The sequence below is a fragment of the Trematomus bernacchii genome, unplaced genomic scaffold, assembly GCF_902827165.1.
Source record: "Trematomus bernacchii unplaced genomic scaffold, fTreBer1.1, whole genome shotgun sequence".
Lineage (NCBI taxonomy): Eukaryota > Metazoa > Chordata > Actinopteri > Perciformes > Nototheniidae > Trematomus > Trematomus bernacchii.
Window position 1 is genome coordinate 373,717 of NW_022987593.1, and position 13,174 is coordinate 386,890.

Here is a 13,174-nt window from a genome sequence, read left to right on the forward strand (position 1 = left end):
GTCTGGAACTGGATCATGGGACTTAGTCTGATATGCTGATTGGGCTCAGGAAACAGCAATGTGGCAGTGAAGCATGCTCTTTGATGGGAGTCTATTTATAGTGTTGTTCAGTCATGTGTTTATCCAACTCATTCAGCTCATTCCAGATGATTTGTCTCTCGCCCCGCCTGCTTGTATGTCTTTATTTAGACAAGGATTTTTTGGGTTTCATTAGAGAGCACAGCCAAATAAGCACTGATTGCCATGGGGCTTTAATAGACAGACGAGAAATCATTAGTTTGCCAAGAAATCTCAAGATGGTGGGTGTGAATATGCATGTATATGTGCCAGTAGTGGCGTGCGTGCGTGCGTGTGTGTGGTGTGTGTGCGTGTGTGTCTGTTTGTTGTTTCTCTCTCTAAACAGCCAAAGTGATGTTTTTATATGGGATTGTAATGTTTAATACTGGGGTATGTAGGGCTAGAAACAACGCATATGGGATATATCTTGATTTTACTTTGTTTATATGCGCATTTTACAGGTGTGAAACTGACGCCAGCTGAGGAGGAAGACCTGAGGAAGAGGTGGCAGCATGCAGTCGGACGGAGATATGAAGTTATTGTAGGTCTAGCATTCAATATAACATGCATAGAGAAACCAGTTTCAAAAGCTAATAGCATTGTACATATCTACATTTTTATTAACATGTAATGGCCAATTTAAAGAAGAAAAACCCACTTTCTTCCTATTGTGACTCCTACACTTTCAGCCATGAAACGTTGCTTCTCTTCATTTGTTTCCCAATCCTCAACCTTATGTCTCTCTTTAAGGTGTGTCAGCTGGAGCGTTTTGGTGAGACGAGTGGGCTTGGCATCAGTCTGGAGGCTCGGGCGGGACATCACTACCTCTGCTCCGTTTTACCCGAGGGGCCTGTTGGTCAAAGCGGCAGGATCTTCACCGGAGACCAGATATTGGAGGTAACCTACTGACACAGGTCCTTTGTTCCAATCGCTTTGCAACTCACTCTTCAGGTATTTTATATAGAGATGATATTTTGGGGGTAAAATAAATTACATTACATGACATTTCATTTAGCTGACGCTTTTATCCAAAGCGACTTACAATTACCAATTACAGGGACATTCTCCCTGGAGTAACTAAGGGCTAAGTGCCTTACTCAAGGGCACACTAGTGGTGGTGTTCCTGGCGGGATTTGAACTCACAACCTTCCGATATTCAGCCCACCTCACTATCCATTAGACCACCACTATCCCATATATAAATATATTTGTAATCTTGTGAATAACTAACAAAAAGACCTGACGTTTTCAGCATCATATGTTTGGGTTTGTTGATGCCTTCCATTCAAGCAGATGAAAGCCTGTTCTTTAAAAGTAGTTAGAACAGACCAGAAAGGGAGTCATATTGCATTTTAAAACCTACACAAATATCTAAAACATCACCAGTAAACACGCATACTTAATTAAAGTATGCTGATAAGATGGTGGGGGTGGAGGCCTCAGTTTATTTGTGCTTGTACTGTATTGGTATAGCTTGCCATCCTCCCACTTTGCTGGGTAAGATCATGAACCTGCACATATGTCTCATCATGATTAGCACTCTTTTAGCTAAACTTTAAGACAATGTATACAACACAGTAGCTTTGCTTGCGGTGTAGAAAACACTGAAAACGGGTTTATGTCCTTCTTATCTTTGAGCGCACAAGCAGACATCTGTGCCGCAGCTCAACCCTTTGATCTTTGTTAGACAACATCTGCATGGAAACGCCATTGTTCATCTCTTTTTTTTTTATTATCCTCGCTTGCTTAAGTTACGGCTTGCGGCTTTAATTGTTCATGCTGTGACTTGATGTAATGTAATTGCAAACCCGAAATTAAATATCAGTAAAAACCTTTAAGGGCTGTGTTGCAGGTTTTTCCATGAAACACAGATACTGTAGTCAAGAGTGACAGACAGCTGTGTTTTATTCTAGTATTTTTCAAAGGCTAAAAGCATGACATTGCAAATCCCTGACCATAGGAATATATGTAACACATATTGTATGTATCTTCATGGCAGGTGAATGGGATCCCTCTAATTGGAGAGACGCATAAGGAGGTGGTAAATATTCTGAAGGAGCTGCCGATGGAGGTTTGCCTGGTGTGCTCTCACATTGTACCGCCTGCAATCCCCGACAGTGACGAGGAGGATGAGGATGATACACATCTCACCTTGAAAGAGCTACTTGCTGAATTCAATGACAAGGTGAAGGGACATATCGATGAAAGGATACATAGTGGGAATAAGCCTTTGTGGTTAAATATATTCCCTTAAGACAGTATAAACGTGTTATGTTATATCATATTATACTTGTTACCGTTCCCCTGCATTCAAAATGACACCCACAAATGCCACTGACATGCTCTTTCCTTGTAAATCAATCTTCCTATCTGTGTCTTTTCTTCTTTCTGTGCGACCCAGTTGGACCAGGGCTGTGTCATTCCCTGTCCTACAGCTGAGGACATCACCAAGCGTGGCGTGCCCCCAATGTCCCCTCCCCTGGCCATGTGGGAGAGAGACGCTCAGGTGGTCGAACTGGAGAAAGGGGAGTTAGGACTTGGCTTCAGTATCCTGGACTACCAGGTCAGAGACATGCCTCTGAGCCTTTCTACAAATAGAACAGACTGGAATAGGCTGCAGTCTGAGAATATCAGCATCAGGTTGTCTAAGATGAAGACACTAGAGAAGCATGTGGACTTCTTCTAATCTGCATATTTGTGAGCTCAAGTAGAAACTGTAAAGTGCAGTGTCCGTTGCTGTTATAAATGTATAAATCTATAGCAATAATCACTTGTTGCCCCTCTAATGAGACCAGCCTGTTCATTTACTTGTACACTGGTCTCTGTTTTTTTGTTGTTTACATTCATTTATATTCCATTCAATTCACAATGTATCTCATGTATGTCGATTATCCAACCAGCATATCCTTATGTCTGACTCTAGGATCCAGAAGATGCCACTAAAACTGTTCTGGTAATCCGGTCTCTGGTGCCTGGGGGTGTAGCAGATCGAGATGGTCGCCTGCTGCCTGGTGATCGACTCATGTTTGTTAATGAAAGTGACTTGGAAGGCTCAAGCCTGGATTATGCTGTGCACGTCCTTAAATCCACCGGTTATGGCCCTGTCTGCATTGGAGTTGCCAAACCACTGCCGGTATGTAAAGAGATGTACATTTTTGGCAGAAAAGTCAGTTTTTTTTTCAAATTCACAATTAAAAACCTCACTCTAATGCAAGAAACTAAGGTATTCCTGCTCATGTAATGGCTTAATACACCCAGAGTGAACTATGGGGAGAATACTATACTATAAATGGTGCTGTATGGCAAAGTCTCAGACAGTGGACACGTTTATATTGTCATACAGTATACAGTATATCATATTGTGGGCTGCAGCGTATACAAATATTCAAATTCAGCTTTCTTCAGGATTTACCAAAAATACATTCATTTCCACAGATATGCAACACAATTACCTAAATGTGTGTTTCCTTGAGGGTACAGTATTCCTTCGTCTTGTTGTGGACTGTGGCTTAGTAACAAGGAGCAGAGAATCCAGTTACAGGCCATCTGAATTTTTAATGTAGCTGAGAGATGAACACAATGCTCGACCACAGTACAGATGGAGAGAGAAGGCTAGAGGAGAAGAGGGTGTCTAATTTACAGTCACCTTGTTTAGACTGTTTGCTTCCATGTGAATTCACTTGCACATAGAACGTTTTTTTTCATTTTGGGAATTTTGTGTTGTCAGCTGGAACTGTGTGGTGGCCTAACGCCCATCTCAGAGAGGAGCTTGCGGACTTCTTATGATGACACTGACAGCCAAAGTCAGATCAACCTGCTAGCTGAGGCAGCGGAGGCTAACAGCAACACTTGGAACTCTGAGGACAACAGCATCATCGGGCCGTATTACTCTACAACGGTATGTCATACAACACAAAATTAATATAACTTTAAAAAACTGATTTATTAAAATTGCTGGACAGTTTCTGAGTACATAGTTTCTGGTTGCTTTTTCTGGGGAAAGAAAAACTTTGGTCCACAAATTGAGGTCAAAGGTGCTATACTGCAGAATTTTTCCAATTATTTTTAAACACGTTTTGTATATACTGTGTTCAGAGCATACTGTAGATCTGAAATAAATAGAACTGTAACTGAGAGAGACAAGTTTAAATTGCTTCTTTGCTTCAAAAATATGAACCCACTTCTCTGTTGTATAAACTCTCACATTCACCAAACTGAATTCTTGTTAACTAGCATCTCATTAATGCTTTATCCTTTATGAGATTAAGCAGGAAACATCTTTGCATGTACAGTAAAAGTAACACATACAGCAGTCTGAATCTTGTTGTCCATCACACAGGAAGCATTGCTCATTAGCATGCAAACTGGAGATCTTTAGGTAGCCATTTTAGGTTCCTCTAAGGGAGATTACTATGATAGTGTTTGTTCTCTCAGTGAATGTTCTATACAGAGGAGCTTAGAGCCAGCTGTATCAGTATCACTGGGTCAGGTAGTATAGAGAAAGTGCTCAGTGTCAAATACATGTTCCTCCTTTGTGGTCTTAACTCAATCCCATTGAGTCAGCCTTTTGTACTAGCCTTTGCTTAATTACCAACAATGGCCTCTGAATGAAAGGTATTTACTGCTTGCACGACATAAACAACCGGTCTAGCACAAGGGCATACAGTTCTGCCTTTATATATCCCACACACACACGCACGCGCACGCACACGCACACACACACACACACACACACACACACACACACACACACACACACACACACACACACACACACACACACACACACACACACACACACACACACACACACACACACACAGAGATCCAGAGCAGGTATGTCAAGTGTCAGTGTGTTCTCATCAAAGACCGGCTTGTTGCAGAGGCAGCGTCAGAACTTCAGTTCTGCTTGTACTTTCTGTGAAGGTTCAAAGACAATCTCCCTGTTGCACTTTTTCTTTGTGAAGTGCCCAGGGGGACCAAAGAAGCCTGCCTTCCTGCATGTTTTACATCGCAGAATTACCCCAAAGGCCTTCACCCTGCAGAGTTCAATTTGTTTTAATCTATTTGGAATTTATTAATTCATAAATGTATCTTTGCAATATGGGAGGCTTTTTAAGAAGTTGTACAATTAGATCCATGTAGTTTGTGTCAAAGCCTATTTTGTGGGGCTGTCCTTTCGCAGAGCGGTACTTTGAGATAAATGCTAATGTCAGCATGTTCACAATTGCAGTTCTAACAAGCTGATTTGTATTAGTACAGTAGGTTAAAGTTTGCCATGTTTCCCATTATAGTTTAGCGTGACTTCATTTGCCTTTTAGCAGGAAACACAAAGTCAAAGTGAGGCTGTAGAGCTGGAGGAAAAGCCATTATAAGTTATCCTCTGGGGACCATGACTGTAGAAAGTAACACAGCAACCATCCACTAATTCTGTATTTGTTACCCCAACTTCATGCCCTCACTCATAACCTCTGTCGTCTCCCTCGTAGGAAAACCGGCTGCGGCATCGTTTCAACATCATGGAAGACTACGACAGGCAGCAAGCACCACCTCTGCCCCCCCGCACCAGCTTTGAGAGGACAATCACTGTTGTCCGGGGCAACCGTAGCCTTGGTATGTTCTACGTCTTTCTCATGGTGATGGTGTCTTGGTGTGTGTACGTCGCTGGCATGGCGTTAATAACGCTAATTGGCGGTGTTGATGACGACTGCGCTGAAGAGGAGTGGTGAAATTATGTGCTCCTCATACCTGAGCGAGGAGATGATTTCTGTGCATGTGTGTGTGTCTGTGCATGTGTGTTTGTCTGATAGGCTAGTATGGTTGTAAATGGATGGTCAAAGTCATGTGAATTAATATTAATGAACCTTAAAACCAATGAGTATATTAACATTTGATATTTGTTTTTATACTCTAGTGTTGAGATTATATTAGTTATTTAAAAATGTCAGGGAGTTAACAACGGGGTGTAAGGCACTCCTGCACTTTCATTTAAGGGCACTGTGCAAACTAAGTATAAGAAAACAAACTTATTTGTATTCTGGAAACGTGCTCTAATAAGGCACCGCACTACTTGTGTATGCGTGAAAGTTTAACATTATGTTAATTTCCAAAGGTAGAGAAAATCAAGGTAATAACCTACAGTCTGTGTGTCACTGCATGTGTTAGTATTCATCTGTTTATAACAGTGTAGGTCTTCCTGTTAAGATATTTATTGTAGCACGGTTTTCTGGACATCCACATGTGGAGGGTTTACAGATTGTCTGTGTTAATTTGTTACTCATGTTCATTTAAATGTATTCAAATGTAAGGCAATAGTACGACTTGGGCAGAGTTATGGTCTGTATCTTTAAGGCCCAAATATTTGGGATTTCTATGAGCAATATTTTTAAAGAACTATATCTTTTTGCACTTCTTTACATCCTTCCTATTGTTAGGTGCCATGGTCAATTCTATCCATCGTGCAACTAATGACTGAATGCCCAATTTTGATAACATGAGACATGCTAACGGTGTATGGTTGGTTTGTACTTCAAGGACTGTATGGTTTTTAGAGCAGGTTGTTAAAGGAGAAGGTTTGATGGATTATAATGAGGTCTTTGTTTCTTGCCTTGCACGTATAAAAACATGAGTATATACAGCCTGGTTAGAAGTCTTTGTTCTTGAATGGTGTGAACCTATTGCATTAACTGTAAGTTTGTGAAACATGAAGAAGTTCCGTTGAGATCAGAAGAAATAGAATTTCATATGGAAAATGTCATCTCGGAATTTACCATTAACTATTAAAACACTTTCATTAGTCTGTAATAACATTCATGTATTATGATGCAGTGTTGTAGGAAGAAAATCCCTTTGGATTTAGAGACATTCATCATTATTACTTCAGACTTGCTCTCATGTCTTTGAAATGTCTTCTGTCTGTCTTATCAGCGTCAGTAGCTGTGTCTCCAAACGATTGTTTTCCATGCACTATGATTGTATTGTAATTTGAATGTTATACAAAAAGCAATAAACTATTTATTTGATCAAAAATAAGCACAATGTAATTTCTTTGACCATTTTCAAATTATGACCATAGTGTTGTGGATGTGAGTAGTCCTCCATTAGATGTCATTGTAGGGTGCACACGCCATATTGTAGACTAGACTTCCTAATTTGTTGTAGCCTTCCCTGTCTGCAGTGTGTGTATGTGTGTTGGCGAAGTGTGCACGTGTGCGTGTGTGATGCCTGATTTACCTGCTTCTGCCTGTTTGCATTAAAGTAGTGTTTGTGTAATCCGCCTAGCGACAGATTTGATAATGCCAAAGTCAGGTGTTTGTGCGACTTGCATGTGCTAACCCTCCAGTCACCTGTGCCCTTTGCCCTGTGTGTGTGTGTGTGTGTGTGTGTGTGTGTGTGTGTGTGTGTGTGTGTGTGTGTGTGTGTGTGTGTGTGTGTGTGTGTGTGTGTGTGTGTGTGTGTGTGTGTGTGTGTGTGTGTGTGTGTGTGTGTGTGTGTGTGTGTGTGTGTGGTGTGTGTTTGTGCACCTTAATGCGAGTTTGGCTGAGGGTGATGCTTTGTAAATGTCAAGCATGTGTCGCCATGTTTGTGTGCTAATCTGCCTAGTGTCTGTCTTGATTATGCTGATTATGCCACTGTCAGGTGTTTGTTTGGACGACTGTCTGTCTCTTTGGCATGCAATCAAAGCAGACTTAGCCAACCCTCCACTCACCTGTGCTCATGTGTGTGTCTGTGTACGTGTGTGCGTGTTGGCAGGGATGTCGGTGAGTGCTATCAAGGACGGCTCAGGCATGCTGGTGCGCAGCATGGTCCAGGGGGGCTCTGTTAGCCAGGATGGCAGGCTGGGGGTGGGGGATGCCATCTTGGCCATCAACAGAGAACCTACCTCCAATCTGACCAACGCCAGGGCCAGAGCCACGCTCCGCAGACACTCTGTCATAGGGCCAGAGATAAGGTGAGGAGCCGGTCACTACAACATTACCATTTGAGAGAGTTTTGCTCTGGGCTAAAAATAACACAGGTGATGCTTACTGTTACATCACAGTTTCGCTCGACAACTCTATAATAGCTCTTATGAGCAGTTTAAAGGTCCCTATTATACTGTTTTTCATTACTTTATTATAGGTCTCAGATATATACAAAACATGTCTCTGAAGTGTTTGGCTGAAACACCAAACAGATCATGCATTGTAGCATCCCATAATCCCCTCTGTTTCAGCACTGTTTCAAAAGTGCTGATTCTCTGTCTGTTACTTTAAATGAAAATAAGGTGCCACTCCCCACGCCCCTCTGCGAAATATTTGGACATCATAAAGTGGCCAAAATCTGATCAGCTAATTTTCAGACAGGTTTTTATATAAATGGATCAGGACAGAAAGTGAGCGAATCTTTTTTCCTGAAACTTTCAGAATCTCTTTACACAGAGGGGATTTTGCATAATAGGTGACCTTTAAAGGATTATTTTGTCGATCTCAAACTGACTTTTAAATGTTAGCAAAGTAATCCTTTGCATTCTATCCTCTACATCATTGAACTTCCTCTGAATCACTTCTACTCAAAAATCTTCAGACTGTGTTCAGACACACTGGCTGGCTGGATGTGCAGCACTGTGCGTCACCCTCTCTACAGCGGCTAAAATGATGCTTCACATCCCTTAATTGTTGCAGAGAAACCCTATGGCCCTCTGACGCACCACATGGTGTCATCAAGTAGTATAGTCACAGCACTACATGATTTTCTAATGTTGACAGTAGCAGGGCAGAAATTCTTTAGTTTTCATTTGTTTTTAGCTAAAAACATGAATTGATGCCGTGCTGTTACTGGGCCTTTGTCACAGCAGACATGTAAACTTGGCATGGTAGTACATGGCATAGGTGTTGCTAATAACATTAAAGATGGCTTCATTCCCAGTGAGTCATGACACTCCGGCATCGATAAGGACCCTGAAAAAAAGCAGCTAAGTAGAATTCTGTCTTCATTAGTTTCATTGTTTAACACCTGTGCTTTTACTGCTGGGACATGTCAAACTGCCTTCTGGGAAAAAGGCCTGTGGCTTAAAAACCACCAGATACTGTATATTCACTTATTCTGGCTAATTACTCTAGATATCTGCTGAGGCTGGAGTTGGGCAGAATTGTTTTGGATTTACAAATCTTAACCGAGCTAGCTTGCTAGGCCATCTTGATTGATTTTTACTGTACTATTATTTTAGTAATTTAGGCTTCACTTTCAACTTGTATTAAAGCAACATTAAACATCCTTTGGTGTCAGATTAGTACCTGCCAGTATGCAAGTTCAATTATAGTTTGTTGCACAGGAACAGATGGTATTGGAACATCTATAAAAAACATAAAATGTAAATATACCATCAGTGCAATCTGACCAACGCTTTATATTTCTCAAGTGTGATGCGCCTTTAATAGCGGTCTCACAATCTTATATTTTGTAGTTTCTACAGTAATTAAGCTGATACTGTGTCTCTTAACATGGTATCCTTGCTGTTTATATATTCTGGAGTTGTAAGATCTTGGAAATTGTAAACGGGCTCAGTGGGCACAACTAATGGCACAAAACCACATTACATTAACAGCATTAAAGTAGGATATGTGAGTGGCACATTTTACTCTGATTCCAGTAAGTTATGTAGCTCAGTTATTGATTACACATATATATTCACTTACCCTTATGTCATAGTTTAAACACGTCTTTACTTGAAAAGCGAGAAAAACTGTTCTTAGTTTAAAGAAAATGTAGAAAGGTCCTATGGGAATGTGGAGAGCCATCAACCACTGAAGAAAAAGATTAATTGAATACTGCTCATATTTTCCTAGATCTACCCATGCAGATATTGACAGTGTGTGTGACCCGAATGAGTGAGTATTTGTAGATCATACAAATAAATATGTGCTGGTCACAATCATGACTTTCACAGCATCATCACATATAAACGATCTCGTCTCACTGCGGATCTCCATTACCACCTTGTTTTGACACTGCAGTCATAGTTGACTGAGGCGCTGCAGTGATGTTAAATTAGATTAGATGATTACATTTTAAAGATGGCCTGAGGGAAAATTGGGTAAATTATTACTTGTTCTAACATCAGCACTTATGGCTCCACATTGACAATGCTTGTTTGGCTGATTGGAAAAGTGCCCCACCCCCTGCACCGTGCTGCCCTGCACAACACCCACTCAGTGTCTCTTTACCCCTTTCTCCCTCTTTCTCTCTCTCTCTCTCTCGTTTGCTTTTACAGGCACACACACACACAAACTAACACACACACATACACATCCTTTCAATGGTCTAACCTCCAAAAACACCTTTTTCCTGCTATGGGAAATATCTCTGAATAATTCATTGCTCATCTCACCTTGAACAGTGCACTTCTGAATAAAAAAGCGTTTTAAAGAGCCCCTCATAGATGCACGGCACAACACACACAGATGAACACACATATGCAATCTGTCTTGCTCTATCCTATGCGCACACACACAAACCCGCACACACACATGCTCATACTGCCTCCTCCTGACAGCACTGCAGACAAACTAACAGAGAGTGGAGGCAGATGAGTTGCTTTGGAAGCCTCAGAATAAGACAGACATAGAAGGGTGAGGGCTTGTTGCTATCAAACTGCTTCTGTTCAGATACGACAGGCTGTCCACAAGGCTCAGTCACAACAGTTTAGCGTGGAAGACCTCCATATTCAATCTGCCACTATGAGTGGAACCAAGCTCTTTAAGGAGATTCAAACACCACGTCTACTGGTAGTGCCACACAAGAATGGAAGTGGGAGTGTTTGGCTTTAACGACGTCCTTGACACTTTCCCAAATGACATTGTTAAGATCGTAGCTCTGACAGATCCTGCTCAAAACACTTTACTATTTTATCCGTCTTGAATCACAAATTGCATCTTGACATTGAAACATGCATTTCTCTGAAATTATTTCATTTTATTTTCATCTTCTACCAGCTGCAGTACAAGCACTGTTAATGGAGTGGGGCACATCTATAATTGAATAGCACTTACAAACATCTGACATGTAAGACAGCAGCCTTAAAGTTAGTAGTCGTTTATTGATTGTTTTTCAGGTCTCACATTTTTAAAAACAAGTGAATTATTAATTGATAACTAATGATGATTACAACTGTTCAGCATTATTAAACATTACTTCAGTTATATCCAGCTTTCAGTTCTGGTATTTTGTGATGCATACATTTTTATGATTACAAATATGATCAATTAATAAAATCATATATCAAAGTCATATTATTCCATTAAAGTAAGTCATCACATAATCCATCAATCTTGTTTGTAGAATTCAAGTGCAATGCCATGTGTCTAATTCCTTATCATCGTATTAGTCACTGTTTGTTGGGATGTGGGATATGGAAACCAAGTATTGGGAAATCTTAAGTCATATTCATATTTTAAATGTTTTCACCCTGCCCCGACATTTCTTTTCCTCCCCATTTATTTTCCCTCAGCATAACCTATGTCCCAGCCCATCAGGTGGATGAGTACCGTGTCCGTCTGAATTTACCCCCTCTGGCGTCCATTGCAGCAGACAGCGCCTCCTCCACACCGACCCCCCCCAACCCTTTCTCCAGAACCCGGCTCGACCCCGGCGAGATCACCAGGTCCAGTCAGAGCTGCAGCCTCCACTCCAGCTTCATACAGCCTAAAACCCTCTGCCACGGCCAATTTTAAAGCTGCAGCTCCAGATCCAGCAGTAGTCAGAGGCTCTGCTTCATCCAAAGCTCTAATCAAAGGTCCAGCCGCGGTCCCTACCATAACCCCGGCCCCAGACTCAAGGTAATGTAAGATCCAGAGGTCTCAGCCTATTATTTATGGTCACCTAATCCCTCCTCAGGCCCCACAGTGCAAGATAAACCTGCCTCAAGGTTTATTAGACTGCAGGGCTCCAGCTTTATTACATGTTGATGTGTTTGCTGCAGAGACTTCAGACGATGAAATACACTCTATACATTCTGCCTGTTGTGAGCTCCGTGTGTTCACCTTAGGGTTTTGATTTTCATAGCAGCTAGTGTTTTTATAACTTCAACACATCACTTACTTCAGTTACCCGGCAGCTTAAGTCACACTAATGATCTGAGTTATTATCTGACACTTTAATTAACCGTATCCATGAAGGAAACAATGTGTTTCACTTCAGTATGCAACCAGCTCAGTTTGAGTCCCTTCCAGTCCGTATTTTTCTCTTCTCCATTCTTCTCTCTGGTAAAGGCAAAAGCTTCTCTGAATGTTGAATCTCTGAGTTATATTTAGCTGTTCGCTTATGGATCTCAGTGCTGACTGTCAGCGAAAATGAATTGTTTCGCTTCTGTCTATCCCTGCTTTCGCTCCATCTTCTTGCCTCTGCCTTTCTCCTCCCTCCCTCACTCCCATTTCTCTCTGCAGCCTTTTCTTCACTCTTATCTTACAATATGCTGTCTTTGTGTCTTGCTCTGCTAGTCTTCCCTCTTCACTATTTGTGTCCACATCTGTCTCTCATCTCTCTATTTGGTCTTTTTCTCTTTTCGGCATTTTCCAATCCCCCTCTCCTGGCCGCTCTCTTTCAGCCCTGGTGGAACCATTTGTTCTGCCCTCTTCTGTAACTTAACTGGCTATAGGCTCCTGCTGTGCAGATAGCACCACTATCACTCACCTCCATGGGCTTATTACAGCCCTCCACCGTTAAATATATTCATGAAAAATTCTCTCCTTCTCTACCTCGCTTTCTCACTCACACATAAAAAGAGATACTGTATATACTGTATGTTTCAACACACATGCATTAAAATACTACCTTACTGTGAACTCGCTGGCAGAACATTTGTATTTCAGGTGTTTTTGCTCCTAAAGCAGTAATTATTTTTAAGGCCTGGCAATATAAATCACAACTGGCTATGTGTCACAGTGTGTCATGACTTAAAAAAAAGAATAAAGTACACAGAGAATTCTTGTTATCCACAGGAATTCTGCCAGTATGAAGTAGACAAATGGTATTTGACTCACAACTTATGGCCTCAAAGTGATTGCTTGTTTTTTTTCACCCATTTTCGCAAGATTATTACATTTTGAACAAAGAGAATGACATTCTGTAATCAACACAT

General features: G+C 41.2%; 1 protein-coding gene across 1 annotated transcript in view; it reads left to right on the forward strand.

Moving 5' to 3' along the window:
- The window catches only part of si:dkey-92j12.5 (multiple PDZ domain protein), a 35,084-nt gene that overhangs the window by 7,828 nt on the left and 14,082 nt on the right, over positions 1-13,174 (forward strand). The window contains 10 exon segments of the mRNA XM_034130258.1: positions 519-598; positions 808-954; positions 2,057-2,242; positions 2,459-2,620; positions 2,981-3,190; positions 3,785-3,955; positions 5,547-5,670; positions 7,810-8,008; positions 11,546-11,657; positions 11,659-11,873. Coding sequence (XP_033986149.1) covers positions 519-598; positions 808-954; positions 2,057-2,242; positions 2,459-2,620; positions 2,981-3,190; positions 3,785-3,955; positions 5,547-5,670; positions 7,810-8,008; positions 11,546-11,657; positions 11,659-11,873 — 1,606 coding nt within the window.